Source organism: Diuraphis noxia, unplaced genomic scaffold (genome assembly GCF_037042655.1).
Source record: "Diuraphis noxia isolate RWA-SAM2 unplaced genomic scaffold, SU_Dnox_SAM2 contig0002, whole genome shotgun sequence".
NCBI classification, from domain to species: Eukaryota; Metazoa; Arthropoda; class Insecta; order Hemiptera; family Aphididae; genus Diuraphis; species Diuraphis noxia.
Genome location: NW_028301712.1, coordinates 81,277,621 through 81,292,896, shown reverse-complemented (window position 1 = coordinate 81,292,896; position 15,276 = coordinate 81,277,621). Strand labels below are relative to the sequence as shown.

General features: G+C 27.6%; 1 protein-coding gene across 1 annotated transcript in view; it reads left to right on the top strand.

The window, feature by feature from the left end:
• Window positions 1-7,122: 7,122 nt before the first annotated feature.
• The window catches only part of LOC107165650 (leucine-rich repeat-containing protein 23-like), a 30,956-nt gene continuing 22,802 nt past the window's right edge, over window positions 7,123-15,276 (top strand). The window contains exons 1-5 of the mRNA XM_015513990.2: window positions 7,123-7,295; window positions 7,528-7,749; window positions 7,874-8,022; window positions 9,186-9,366; window positions 9,560-9,638. Coding sequence (XP_015369476.2) covers window positions 7,281-7,295; window positions 7,528-7,749; window positions 7,874-8,022; window positions 9,186-9,366; window positions 9,560-9,638 — 646 coding nt within the window. The 5' untranslated portion in view covers window positions 7,123-7,280. The remainder of the gene's footprint in view (window positions 7,296-7,527; window positions 7,750-7,873; window positions 8,023-9,185; window positions 9,367-9,559; window positions 9,639-15,276) is intronic.

Below are 15,276 nucleotides of genomic sequence, written 5' to 3'. Positions count from 1 at the left end.
AAAATGCGCAGAATAGGTTTCTAATATTTTTAATTATTACACACTTAATATATTATCATCTCCCATTAATATTAATGTAATAATATTATTTAATACATAAGACCTCTATATTATATTTTTAAGAGACAAAAATTACATTGCTATAATGTAATGAGGATATGCCTTTATTAACAGATTTCAACCTGTGGCTGATACAAAGGCCACCAAATATCATTGCTATTCACATAACTTCTTTCACCATATTAATTTGGTAATTATAGTTATCTATAATAGAGTTACCTAAAAATCCTGTCGATAATGATAATGTCCTGATTAGTTGTATGCAATCTATGAATTGATTATGTAAACTTTGATGTGAAAAAATCAGAGTGAAGAAACCCAGTAGAACTATCACCTATCTTTTCATAAAGTTTCATTATATTCTATTAAAATCAAGCGTTGGCGTTAGCTTTGACAGTGACTATTTTCTTGTATGTAACCATTCATTCCAGTTCAGACAAGCTTTCTTATAAAATACAAGTTAAGTCGTTGTTACCAACTTGATCGATGACATGTTTGAAGTACCGGAGTATGTAATTTATATTTATATATAATAAATATTATAGTATCTACATTATATGACATATTTCCAAATACATTTTAAATTATTTACACAACATATATGTTACAAATGAACTAATTTCATAACTGTAAATTTATTTTGCGTTAACTATTTTTGCAGTAAAACTTTATTTCAAATCAGTCATAACGATGATTATATAAGTTGGTATTCATGAGAATATTTAGAAATTGGAATAACTATTTATCTTTAAGTATGTTAAAGTTTACTGTTAAACAATAATTTATGATTACCATAAAATCCCCTAAATCATTTGTAAACTTAAAAAAGACACAATTTATTTGTTACTATTCACGATTCCGTCGTAGAATAATGTTTGATGCAAACCAAACAAGTTTTATTTGTAAGAAAATGTATCCAGTTTAATATAAACCTGATTTCACATATTATAATATACTGCACAATGCTCCAAATTTCACTGTTAAAATCTGACTAAAAATTGTCTATGAATAAGACTGAGGCAATGACCGTATAGCCACTTAATGATATTATTTTATAATACACTTATAAGTTGAGATGGCTATATGTTTACACCTAATGTCAGTGTAACATTAAAACTTGTTTCAAAAAAAATAGCAAAGATAATAATATGTATATCTTAAAAATCAATCGCGATCGTATCTATACATTCAGTACGATTATTGAAATTAAATACAGAGTTGAAATAAATACCAATCGGCTTGTTATATTATTATTATTTTTTATATTTTTTTATTATATTGAACGCTTTAAATACGTTATACAATCATATTCAGACGTCGAAAATAATGTGTTAACGTGCAGATAACTTTATGTATTTAATAATAACATTTCACTGCAATATAATATTACTATAACTTATAAATCGAAACGATAATAATAGTGCGAACCATAAATTTTTCTATGTTATTCATCCTCCCACTAGAGAAAACGTTAATTTCAGTGTTCTCTGCAGTCACTCGAAAAGAAATACATATACCTACTGTGCTTTAATTTTCGCTTTCCCCAATAATTTTCATTCCATTCTCACCTGTTTTATGTACTTTGTCGATGATCACACTTTTACAGTCTAGATATCATATATATATATAATTTATTAATTTTATAAGTATTTGCATGTGATATATTCTATGTATGTTGATATTAAACTGTATTATATTTATTTTTCAAACAAATATTTTGTGAACAAAAGCATTTTAGTATGACTATTTTTAACTTATCAATCAGTAGTAATGGTACAAATACAAGTAGTACTAGTACGTATATAAAAAGTTTTATATAATTATATAAAAGTACGCATTAGTAGATGAAAAATAGTAATAATTTTATAATTTTTACAAAGTAGAAAATATTCTTGGGTAAAGGGCATCTGCAGAAATATGTATATGATATTGACGAGATATATTTTCTTTATCTTGAAAAAAAATATATATATATAAGTACCTATATGTACTTCTAATATTTATTTTACTTTTCATGTATGATAATAGTAAAAAAAAAGTATTCTATAGTGTAATAACTGAAATAACTGAATGTTAACTCTATTTATCTAGCATTTAAAGTAAAAAGATCCCTAAATTTAATACCTATTATATGAATCCAAATATTACTCGTCGTTATTACCAAATAATATTACTAATAATAGACAGCGCCCGTTCTTCTCGCTGTTTAAATTCTTAAACAATAAATTATATAATTGTATTTTGGTCCAGCCCTATGTGTAACTATTTGCCCTATTTGAAACGATTAAATAATAATATCAATATTTGATATTAAATATATTATTGAAGTATCCAAATAAGTTACAGAGTTTCACAATGCGTATATTTAAATTTGTTCTTACAGCAATTTAAAAGCGAACTCCATTTTTCTCACATTTAAAAAAAAACTAAGAACTGTACGGAGTATGTATTGTAATACATTTTATAAGTAGGTAAATGATAATACATTTTAATTCCAATTGTAGATCCTAAGTGAAACGGTTTTACAATGATGATGTGTTTGTGTTTTTTTTTTTATTTGTATCTATATCTACCTAAAAATTAAAAAAGTTAGAAATTTATAAAGTTTTCTCTTTTTAAATCTAAGATTTTAAAATTTAGCTCGATATTCATTATAATTTTCTCCATGATAATATCGTCAAAAAAATGTTTACTGGAAAGTCTAATTAAATTTTTACTGAGTGTTTTAAGAGTACGTAACAGTGGTATTTGTTATCTCCGTCTTACCAGTGCGTAATATAGCAAATTTACGCTCAGCAGAACACTTGTAGCTCCTTTAGTTTAAAAATTACAGTGAATCGACCTATTATGAAACTTGATGGTAAGAACATTATCAGTGTTTGTACGTTGGTGTTTTACGATAATTCAATTTTTAAGTGAGTTATGAGCATATAATATACAGTACATTAAAAACGCTCATAACTCACTTAAAAATTGGATTATCATTTATCGTAAAAAACCAACATACAAACACAGATAATGTTCTTTCCATTAAGTTTCATAATAGGTCGATTCACTGTAATTTTTAAACTAAAGGAGCTACAAGTGTTCTGCTGAGCGTAAATTTGCTATATTATGATGTACTGGTAAGACGGAGACAACAAATACCACTGTTACGTACTCTTAAGCAGGATATTCACACGGAACATTTTTTCTATTTAGTTATGATTTTATCGTTTACTACTTGATTTTAGTTTTAGTTTTTTCTTTAAATAACAATCAAATTTTATTTATTGGGCCGGAAAGCTGGAAAATATAATACAAGATTCCTGATTTATTGTTACAATCATATAGTTAAAAAATTTTAAAAATACATGCATGATGTTTTTAATAAGCATTTATAAAGTTCAAATTTTGACAAAATGTATCTAATTAAACATTTATATAAGTCGTTCAACTATTATAGCCAAGTACTAAAAATGTATAACAAAGTTCCACATAAGTAGTTTATTCCATAACCAAAAAATCTAAAAATATATAAACACAGTTTTCTTATATAGTATTTCAAGTTAAAATTTGGATGAAATAACATATTAAATAATCAAAAATAACTATTTTAGGTGTACTTTGTAATTCAAAAATATTTTTTCATATTTTCAGATAGATACTTCAAACTTTTAAACTGTATTATTTTATACAAATATGATAATATACGAATGACATTAATTAAACCTACTACAGTAGTAATAATAGCAATGTAAATTTAATATAAAATATCCTAGACCTACAAACCGTCTCAGCTCAGAATCATTTTTTTTGGATACAATGAAATTATAACATTGCATTAAATTTAATACCATCCATTACAGTGACCCACTTATAACTCACTGTATAGCTGCAGAGTGACACCCACTTATTCGCTTTTTTATTATGATTGTGTATTATGTATCTATACATAATTTGGATAATATTTTAAGATAAACAGAGTCATAGTTAAATTATAAAGTTGAATTTCCTCTTTTTCATTTACAAAAATCAAATTTAAAGTGTTTAACATTTGTAATTTATTTGAAAAATTTTAATGGGAACAAATACAGTTCAGATGAGTGCTTCATAAAATATCGGGAACCAATTTGTATGCCGCCAATATACCTTTTTATTGCTTCATATATATATACCTTCTAATAGTCCCGAATAATATTTTAAATAACTTACTACACTAATACAGTGTCCTTTAAAACGACCCGCAACAATCCTGCACTGTATAGTAAGGTATATATATATATATATATATATATGCGTGCACATGTTTTATTGATACTATAGTATAACAATTTCTATTATATAAATTATTCATTCGGCCATATAATATGATGGTATAATAATAATAATTTATATAATATAGTACATTCCTATCTCGATTGCGGGTATAAAATATAATGCAGCTCGGCTATATATGATTGATAATATCGTTTTGATATTTTTCCATACAATGGAAATCATCGTACACGCGGCTCGCGCTCTACACATTGCAGTGACCCGGCCCGGGCCGGGTATTTTTCTGGCCAAAACAGCCAAGTCATGTTTGTGGGCCGTGCCGTCACATTATCCGTGGCCGCGATAGCACGCGGCTCCGTTTTCTATGCGTACGACATGCTATCTGAAATTAAAATCTTAATTTAAATAAATACACAATTTTTTTTCACTTTCGGACATAATTTTCACGGGCCAATCGTTTCTTCTCGTTTTCCCTTCGGTCGGTTTATACATATATATTTATTATATTATTATACTTCATTTTTTATCGTTTATGCACGATTTTGATTGTCTGAGTACTATATGATTTACAATTGAAGCGCTTCCAAGACGTAGTTTGCGTCTAGACAGCGATTTCATGCGAATATCCATTCTTCGTTGCCATCATGTAAAACGTTTTTTACTGCAAATCTAAAATCCAATTATCTCTCACCTTACGCACGACGTACATTATTGACATCCATAAAAAAAAGGTTCTTCGATTTTATTTCTCAGGGTAAGAGATAATAATAACAACAATAATAATAAAAATAATAATGAAATAATCGCACACCGTCGAGGTTGTCAATATAATATTATCATTTCTACATAATATACATAGGTATTATACTTTGTGTTAGTAATCACTTCCTTTATCGTTATACTGCATTACGTTTATACGCATTGTAATTGCCGCAATATAATATGTGATATGCAAATGCAATGTTTAATATGTCGCACGATAACTTGCATAATGATAAATATTAATGTTATTTAATTGGTTTAAAAAAAAAATAATATGAAATGAAGGAAAAAAATTTCAACAATATAATTATTTGAATCAGAAAAATCAATTTATAAAACATTAAATTATATAATATACCAGATATCTATACGTAATATTGTTATACACAATGAACATATTAAACAAAGTTGCTAGACTACTAGAGTGTGATAGAATAAAACAATGTACCAAAGTGGTATCGATTTTTCGATTATACGGTTAATCAACGTAGAGGTCCGAAATGTTTTATACCGGTTAAGTTTAAAATTCGTGGACGAATTAGTATACCACTGAACCACTACCACAAATTATTATTATGAACATTGACGTGAGAAAAGTTAATAAAAAAAAAAGGAAAAATCAGGTTTTGGTAGGGGAGTAATCGGTATTTCTCGATCACCTCTACGTCGTGGCCGAAAAAAAGTAAGCCGCGGAGTGTTTCGTTTATAAATCAGTTTAAAACAGCGCATTTTTTAAAATCGAACAGATTTACTTTTTAAGCGGAAATCTAATCCATCGTTTAAGCCATTGAAATTCTCATATATTTTATTACTATAAATAAAACTATTGTTATTTAATTTAATTTCTAACTTTTTACTAAATTTAGTAGGTATAACATAAATGATAAATGTTGCATTCTCAAATCACCATTGCACTATAAAATATCTTGACATAAAAATTGCTTGAAAAATTAACTACCTATAATACTTAATGTTCTAATATATTATAATATTCTCATTTGAAGAACTAAATGTACCATTATGTCAATACCAAAATATTAAAATATCATTTTTTAATGTAAAATATAGCTGTACACAAATTCATCTTATATATTTGACTCTAATACAATATTTATTTATTCTATATTTTTGTAATTACGCTTTAAACGAGTTAATACGTTTTATACTTAAAGGTATATTGGTATATATACTATAATAATATATATATTCTTAAAAAACCTTTTGTGAGTGTCGTTATAACTGAAAACTATATTCACCTTAAAATTTGTCTACTTATTTAAATGTGAATATATTTTTTTAATGTATTATGTAATTTACCCGAATCCCGCTATATACGTTATTATTATGCCTCCTATAAACTCAATAAATATTGCACATTCTTGTAAAAATAAAAATAAAACAGTATCATATATTCATATAATAATAATGCATAATATGTAACAATTAGTTTATGTCGTAAAAAGATGCAACTACATTACAAAAGGTAAAATCGTGTGACATTTTGTTGGCATTATACACGTAAAATATGTGGTACATCATATGTATATTTAAATATATTATTAGTTTCTTGAAAGAGTTTACATCTTGATCATTGCGAGCGGAGTAAAAGTTTCAATTAAAAAAAAAAATCCATAACTAGACGACACGCACTCGTGAACGTGAAGAAGTGCATCTGGCATTAGTAGTTACAATATGGAAAAACGTCATATTTTTTAGTACACGACACCGTCGCATATCGTGTTTCTGTATATACTTTCTTCCTCCGGTAATAAATTTTAAAAATATAACTCCCTGTTTTCGAAATCCTTTCCCCCCTGACATCCACTATCCAGGAAAGGGTTGAGCAAGACCAACGACCCACATCCCTTCATCATATTTCGTTTCTATTTCGGTTATTTGTGATGGCGATAAAAGAAAAAGATATGGTACCTAACCAGACGCACGAAACACATTTTAATTGATTGTGTCGACAGATCTAGTGTTTCTTAAAGTGTAATTGCTGTTAAGCAGTAACTATGGAATAAAAACGTACTTCTACATAAACTACGGACCGTTTGCTGGTTGCGTTATTTACTGACTTTAGATACACGGTGAAATTATATTTTTATTTTCGTTGTGTTATTTCTACAATATAATTTGTCCAACTCGTTTTGAAGAAGTCATTTATTTTCAGTATCACTTTAATTATACTGGTTATTGAAATGAGTAAAAAAAGCGTAAGTAAATAAAAAGAATCTGTTTTTTTTTTACTACACGTTGAGTGATTGCACATTACCTATACTCGTATAATATAATATATTATATCTTCGTAATCACTGCAGTTATGTACCTACATAATAATATTATTATGATAAATATATAATCGCAGTATACTGCTGTATAGTGTATTCAAGTTATGTTTAATACTATATCGTATCAATGAATATGAAGTCATTCATTTTACTATAGATCGATACTGCATTTCCCGAACCACTCGATCGCACCCAATTGAAAAGAGACAGCATTGACAGCGTTCTAAACGCCGTTGGTAGTGAATTAGGAGTAACGGACGAAAACGCATCATATCTCGAGGCGTCGGTCAATAGTTATGGCTACGAAAACGATGCCGAAGAAGGGTATCCCGAGGATTGCGAAGAAGGATTTGTTTTCTGTAAGAATAAGAGGGTACAAGTGCGTATTTTTAGATAGAATATAAATTTAAAAAAGCTGAAACAAAGTTACACGTATATGCAGCACTATATTATTATAAAAAATTTATCTGACTATGATTTATGGTAAACGTCCTACTTTTTAGTATCCACAACGGTCGAGATCCATATTGGAAGAGGATGCATTCCTTGAAAACCCACTGACCGCCGCCGAAGCCAGAAAAAGCCTGAATCGCATCGGTCAAGTAGGAACGGGCTTAATTTATGCTTTCGTTCAAATCGACGTGGACAATAGGTGAAATACGCTTAAAAATTCTTCTTATAGACATTTCTATAGCTATAGGTGAAAAAAAAATGACTCATCGAAAACTAGAGTCAAAGATATAATTTAACTTGTTTTGTATACTTAGCAACAGTAATTATCTGTAATGTGCAGTGCAGTGTCTAGTGGGTACATGTTTTATGTAAATGCTTACTTATCTAAACGGTATATATTTTAAATACCTACATATCATAGTATTATAGTATCATATGTGACCATTTTAAAATATTTTACTAATATTAAAACACGTTGGAACATTTATAGTAAAACCAGGGAAATATCGAATTATAATATTATATATATCAGCATTATCAAAAAAAAATCTCTTTATCTATTCATAATAAAAATTGTAATTCACACTACATATATGATAAAAAATAAACTTTATATTTTAAAATATGGTTCTTATGCTTTTAGTAAGTGTAGTTAAGAGCTAGGTACTTATAGTAAATGTTGATGGAATAAGCTATAGTAAAATTTTTTTTTAAAGTATAGGATTAGAAATTTAAAAAAATTGGGATTCTAATTAATAAACTTACATATGTACTATAAATTAAAATTTGAGGTTGATTAATGATGTGCTATTATTCTTATATGCTTGATGAATCACCATATATATATATATATATACATAGAAATATGTTCCACCCATCTGTTCATTTAATTTAAATTATCATATTTTATTCATTTAAGTTATACATATTATAGTCTATGATAAATTAGTTTTCATATAGGCTCAGCCCTTCTAAATAAGTTGAACTAGGTCGGAATGGAAATAGATATACTTTCACTACAAAAAAATGTCATTTAAAGTCCTCAACTTGATATAATTTACTCATGCATAGATATCGTAAAAATAATTTTAAAAATTTTAATTTCACTTAATGTATACCTCTGCAGCATAATTACACGTCTACGAGTAATTATGTAATTTTATATCGGTAAAATTAATACTAATATTGTTATGATGCATTATATAGTACTATGCATTGTATAGTACTATAATAGTATAGGTAATATAGGTAATGGATTGTTTAAATAATATTATGTACGAATTTGGCACAGTAAAATTGTATGTGACAACAACAATAACAATAATACTACATAATATTATTATCTTATTTTAATAATTTTAGAAACCTCACAAGCATCGATGAAATCACCAACTTTAAATATTTGTCTTACATAAATGTGTCACACAATCACTTGGACTTAAACGCTTTGGACGTGCTCAGAGAGTTGGGGTACGTGGTTGTGATACAGGCTGATCACAACAACATCGATTCCCTTTGTCTGTCTCCAATGCCGTATCTACAGGTAAAAAATATAATAATTTAATATTGTACGGGATAATCGACTCCTCCGTGGGAGGATAAAATGTTATGACACATATAATACCATTACCGATGACACCCCGACGTATTCTTATCATTAATAATGTTTTTTTTTTTTTTAATCTTAATGAATAACAATAGTGTTGTATAATATTCCTTTTATAATTTTTTTACAGGTTTTGACCCTAAACTCGAACAGAGTCTCGTCGCTCTTGGGCCTTAAGCAACCGTCGCTAAAGTGTTTGGAACTGAACGGTAAGTGGGGTGTGATTTTTTTTCCATTCTACTCACCCTGTGTGATACACGATTGTATATAAAATGTACATATAATATGTTTATATTTTTTTTTCATTAGTATTACTATAATGCATATTTGTAAGGGGTAATTTATCAAGTCACAATCGCCGCAGTCGGACAACGGCCAAGTGTCGTGAATATATTTCCCTATTGTCCATGTCCATTTTTCTTGGTGGACAATTTATTGAATGCATTCAATTATTACCCCCGATATGTATAGTATACAATAATTTATATAATATATGCCATGCACTTATTTATCGGCTGCTGCACTGCATATTGTGCACTAAAGATTACAAATAACATTGGTCTGTGCAATGCCATATTATAATGATAATTCAAAATTTTTATTGCATGTGCATAATATTAATTTCATTTATTTTTCAAAGATAAACATCGTGATATTATGTCATATTTTTGGATATTTAGTCGATATTTGTATAATACATTTAATTTGATTATCCTAATATAAATCAATAACTTTACCCAAATACGTATGTATAGTACATAATAAGTATAATATACACTTTCCGGCATATCATGTTTTATAATTTTAGTAATAAACATTATTGTAAATATATGAAGTGTTATGGTTAATACCTATAGAATTTTTCTAATATTACTGGAGAAAGTTCGAATTTCGAGATTTTACCGATTGATCTTGGCAAAATAAGATATAGGTAATAACAAATAATTCGATCAAACCTTGAATACATAAATTTTACTCCACGGATTTTCAAAAACGATAAATGAATAACTTACCTATCTTCTAAGGCTAAGTTCAAAAAATATATAAACAATAATATAAGTTATGAAGAAAATTATTCATATTATAAACATGTAAAAGTTAAATTATTATTTGAGAATTATTGTTCTTATTTCATTAATAAATGTAAAATATGATAAATACATAATATAGTATTGTAGTACAGGGATATTATACAATTATAAGTTTATACTTAAATGTCGTAAGATTGAATACTGTATAAAATACATTTGATTGATTAAAAAAGAAAAAACTATCTGAATTTAAAATATAAAAACATTTCATAAAAAATAAGATTATAAACACAATTTATTTACAAAATATATAAATTTTATATATAAAATACTATTTATTGAGTACTACATGTTTGACTTCTGACTTTTACTATAACAGGTATGTTATATTATTTTTATCCTATGATTTACCATTCCTGTTTTGTAAAAACTCAAATTACAATTAACTTATATATAGGTACCTTATTAATTATTATAATTGATCATCATAATTGGTAAAATCCAAAATTTGGATATTTATCGGCAGTACTTAGTAAATTCTAAGTTTTAATGGTTCAACAAAGATTTTCCCAATGTTTGTTTAATTTTTTTAAAGAATGGAATATAAATATTTTCTAGGGTATAGGTGGTATGTTAGTCATAATTTAAAAGACAAAATAATTTGGGCAAGCGCTTAGCAAGTACCATAATGCGTTTTTGTATTTTAATTATTATTTATGTATTATTCACTATAATAATCACCATAATAACTTATTGTTATTTAACACCTTTATTATTTATAATCACTAACAATAATGTAAAATTTGCTACCGATATTTACTTAGAGTGCACAATATAGATACATTTTACGGCTATCAAAACAAAAACATCAATAATAATATTTATCTAAGATTTTTCATACTTCCTAAAAATAATACAGTTGTTTGCAATTTATTTTGTACAAAAACACAAATCAATATTACAAATATTTTGCCTTCGGCGGGCGTCGAGGGAGTGATATTCATTTCCCCGTACACACAATCGATAACAAAGCCGTTCATCTTTTGAATGTTTATTTTTTGTATAAACATCTTTTCTTTTTTTAGAATATTATATATTTCGCAAACTTTGAAATTAATATAAATTGTTCTTAAGTTCCCAGTTGAATATCAAATACAAAATATTTTGAAATGTCTTCGATATTAAAATAATTTAAAGAAAGATTTAATACGATTAAAAATAACACAAAAAACTTTGAACCAACTGAAATCCAGTGATTTTATTATTGTAATTCTACGATTAATTGAATGATATTCTGTTATAGAATTACTATTATTTATTATTTGTATATATTCATTATTCATATAACTGTTAATAATTATATTATATGCATATAATTTCTCAAAACATGAGTGTTTAAGAATGTCTTACATTAAAAAAATAATCTATTACTGATTTCAAATTGGTAAATTTCCTAAAATACACTCTAAATACAGCGATAGTAAAAACAATAACTATTCGAGATATTTTGTATTATTAAAGTTAAATCAAAAATATAAATAGTATAATTCCAACGGGAATGAAAATGCTTGAGTTGTCGAGTTGTTAGAGTTATCGCGACTTGGCTGTATTTCATGTCTTGATAGCTTATATTAATTTTATTATAGCGACACTAATTGTTATTCGGACATGATAACACTTTTGGTTTTGTCAAATTTAATAGGTTTAATGTTTATATTTTAATTTGATCTGACGATATATCAAATCGTTAATTATTAATGGTTATAAATCATCTCATTTTGTATCCCGCATATACAGTCGTACTCTGGAACAGCTACATCACGATCACATAATATTATTGAATGTGATTTTCCTTACTAGTTTTTTAATCACATAATAATAATAATATGAGTACCTATAACAGACAAATGCGTGGACGTGATTTTTAATGGTAACTCGTAATTTATTTAATGTTTTTCTTTCAATTTAAAACTATATTCCTATATACGTATGCATTTTCAAAACGATCACTATAACCTGTAGATCCATTATACACAGCGAGTGTACATAATATACTCGATCGTATTATATTGTTTTACACACGCGCATTTAAGGTAAACGTTTATTACTATCGTGTAAGTATATATTATTATTATATTCGTTATCCGTGTATGTATATAATATTATGTATTATATATTTATTATTCAAGTACGAGTGGTGTATAAAACGTATTCAAATACACATCCATCATAACGCTATATTATAATACGCAGTGAATTATATCAAAAATTTCCCCAGTTCAGATATTATATACACTCTTGTGGTTACGTTTATTATATCCATCCTGCACCTTACGGATTCCATTTAAATGAACGTCATAAAGTATCCTGACATTCGTTTAACACAACGGCAACGGTGGCGGGTCGTTCGTATCCGCGTCAACTATATACCTATATGCTGCAGTGTCTAATAGTAATAATGATAATAACAATATTATGTGTTATTCTATTTTTGGAGGCATTTTCTCTCGGCCTCGATTAACCACAGGATGTATAGTATTAAAACCACAAAAAAATAATGTTAAAAAGAAAAAGGAAAAAAAATACCACCGGCGCAAGACACCACTCGAACGACGTAAAATACCGGAATAAAATAAAAACCAACTTGCGCGTTTAAATGATTAACACGTGACGCCAATTCTTTTGACCCCACCCGGGTCTCCCTTTTGGGAAACGCGCTGCAGAGCAGTCGTATGGTATAGGTATAGACGCACTGCACCGTCGTCGTCCCACCGCAGCACGCACGCACTGACAGGCAGCTGTCGGGGTATTTCGTCGTGTTTATGACGTGTAAAATGTCGAAGGTCTCCGAAGAGTAAAAAGAGAAAAAAAATTCAACAAGACATAATATAGAGCTAGCAGATCTACAATTGAACTAATGACTAACATGTTTAATGTATTTTATTATTTTTTTTTTAAGTAAACGCTGTCCTATTATGCGACTCACATGTATTTCTCACATACTTTTTCCCGAGATTTTCACTGAAATCCAACCTATACGAAAATAACCTGACCCGTATATTATGTACACATGATGATGCGTTCTTATATACGCATGATAACGTATTACAAATGGCAATTTATGCACAGCAAAAGGACGATAAATGTGCGACGTATTTCACATTAAACGTACGCTCAATATGAGTTCATATTATGTTTTCTGAAAACGCCTGAATCACGAAAGTTCGCATTATGGTTGGTATTTAGGTATATCTCTTTACCATCTACATAACAGCTATTTTTTAAAAGAAATACATAACTTTGTATAACATAAAATGGGGGTACTTTCGATGTGCCGGTCGACTAACTAATCCATAAATAACTTTGATAGTTGTACATTCTAATAAATTAAATTAACGATTAGGTGTACGATTCAGATTTCGGAGAGAGAATTTGACAATGTTTTGGCTTTCCGCCACCATTCCTAAGCAGGCATTATTTATATTATTTTGACTGTTAAATATTTTAATATTTTTCCTTGATTAGTAAAATTCTCAAACAAAACACATAAGTATAACATCAGTTTAATATTATAATTATATTATAATAACGTTGTATTCGTATGAATACTTTTGTGTGCCGCAATTAGTTGTACCTATTATAATTATTTACAAAAATGTTTTATTATACTTATAACCTTCATTTACAGCAGGTTTTTTAATGTAAAAATAAAATAATATATTAATAGATTTTTTTGTTTTTCGTAATAAATAATTTGTACACACTATTTTAAATTAAAAGATAAAAGAATTTTTTCTAAACAAAATAATTGCCAAAAAAATAACAATATGTTATATTATTTTGTTTTCCACAACAAATGAGTACTATACATTAAGCTTTTAGTACCTTTTTTATTTTTGTAAAATTTAAATGAGGGACGCACGTCATTATATTATATTAACCGTCGCGCGAGAAATAAATTCATTATTATAAATAACAGTCCTAAACACAGTTTTGCCATTGACTTGACCGACCATTTAAAAATATTATAATATTATACCCGTAATAAACATAATATTATATCCAACCAAAGTGTCCGTAGTATTCCGGATACGTCATAAGCTTTTATAATATTAACCAAATAATTAAATGTCGTGTGCTATTACAATATTGATGACGGCAATAATATTATACACAACACATTTTCGTAATGATTTATACAATTCATCACTACTATAAAGACATACGGGAAAGTATATATATATATATGTTATATGCGTATAATTTATTCACACGAGTAGCTACAAAACATAATTACTAAAAATGACATTGTATTAAACTGCATATCGAGTGTATTTCAAAGGATTTCGACGGTTATGCTGACACTCGTATTATGTAAGTATAGAATAGGTAATACATTATATTATATAAAAGTTAGTTAATGACGATAAGCCACTATTATATACAATATACATATTACAACATAATATTACACGTAACGCACGCACACGCACACACACACACACACACATACATTGTATAGATGTATGATATACACATTTTTACAACGCTCAGTTTTAGGGGTGAAAACAACATTTATCTCCCGCGGGGAATGCTTACTAGAATTAATGTTTTCGAATACTTTCAAAAGCGTCAGGTTCATTTCTCTTTCAAAACGTCAAAATTTTTCTACGGTGTTTTTTATTATTATTATTCATCTATACATATTATTATTTTTTACGATTATTATTTTCCTTGTGCAAGTCTCCGAAGGGGTTAAGCTTCCTGCAATGTCATTTATCAAATATATATATGTATATATATTTTTTTTTTTTTG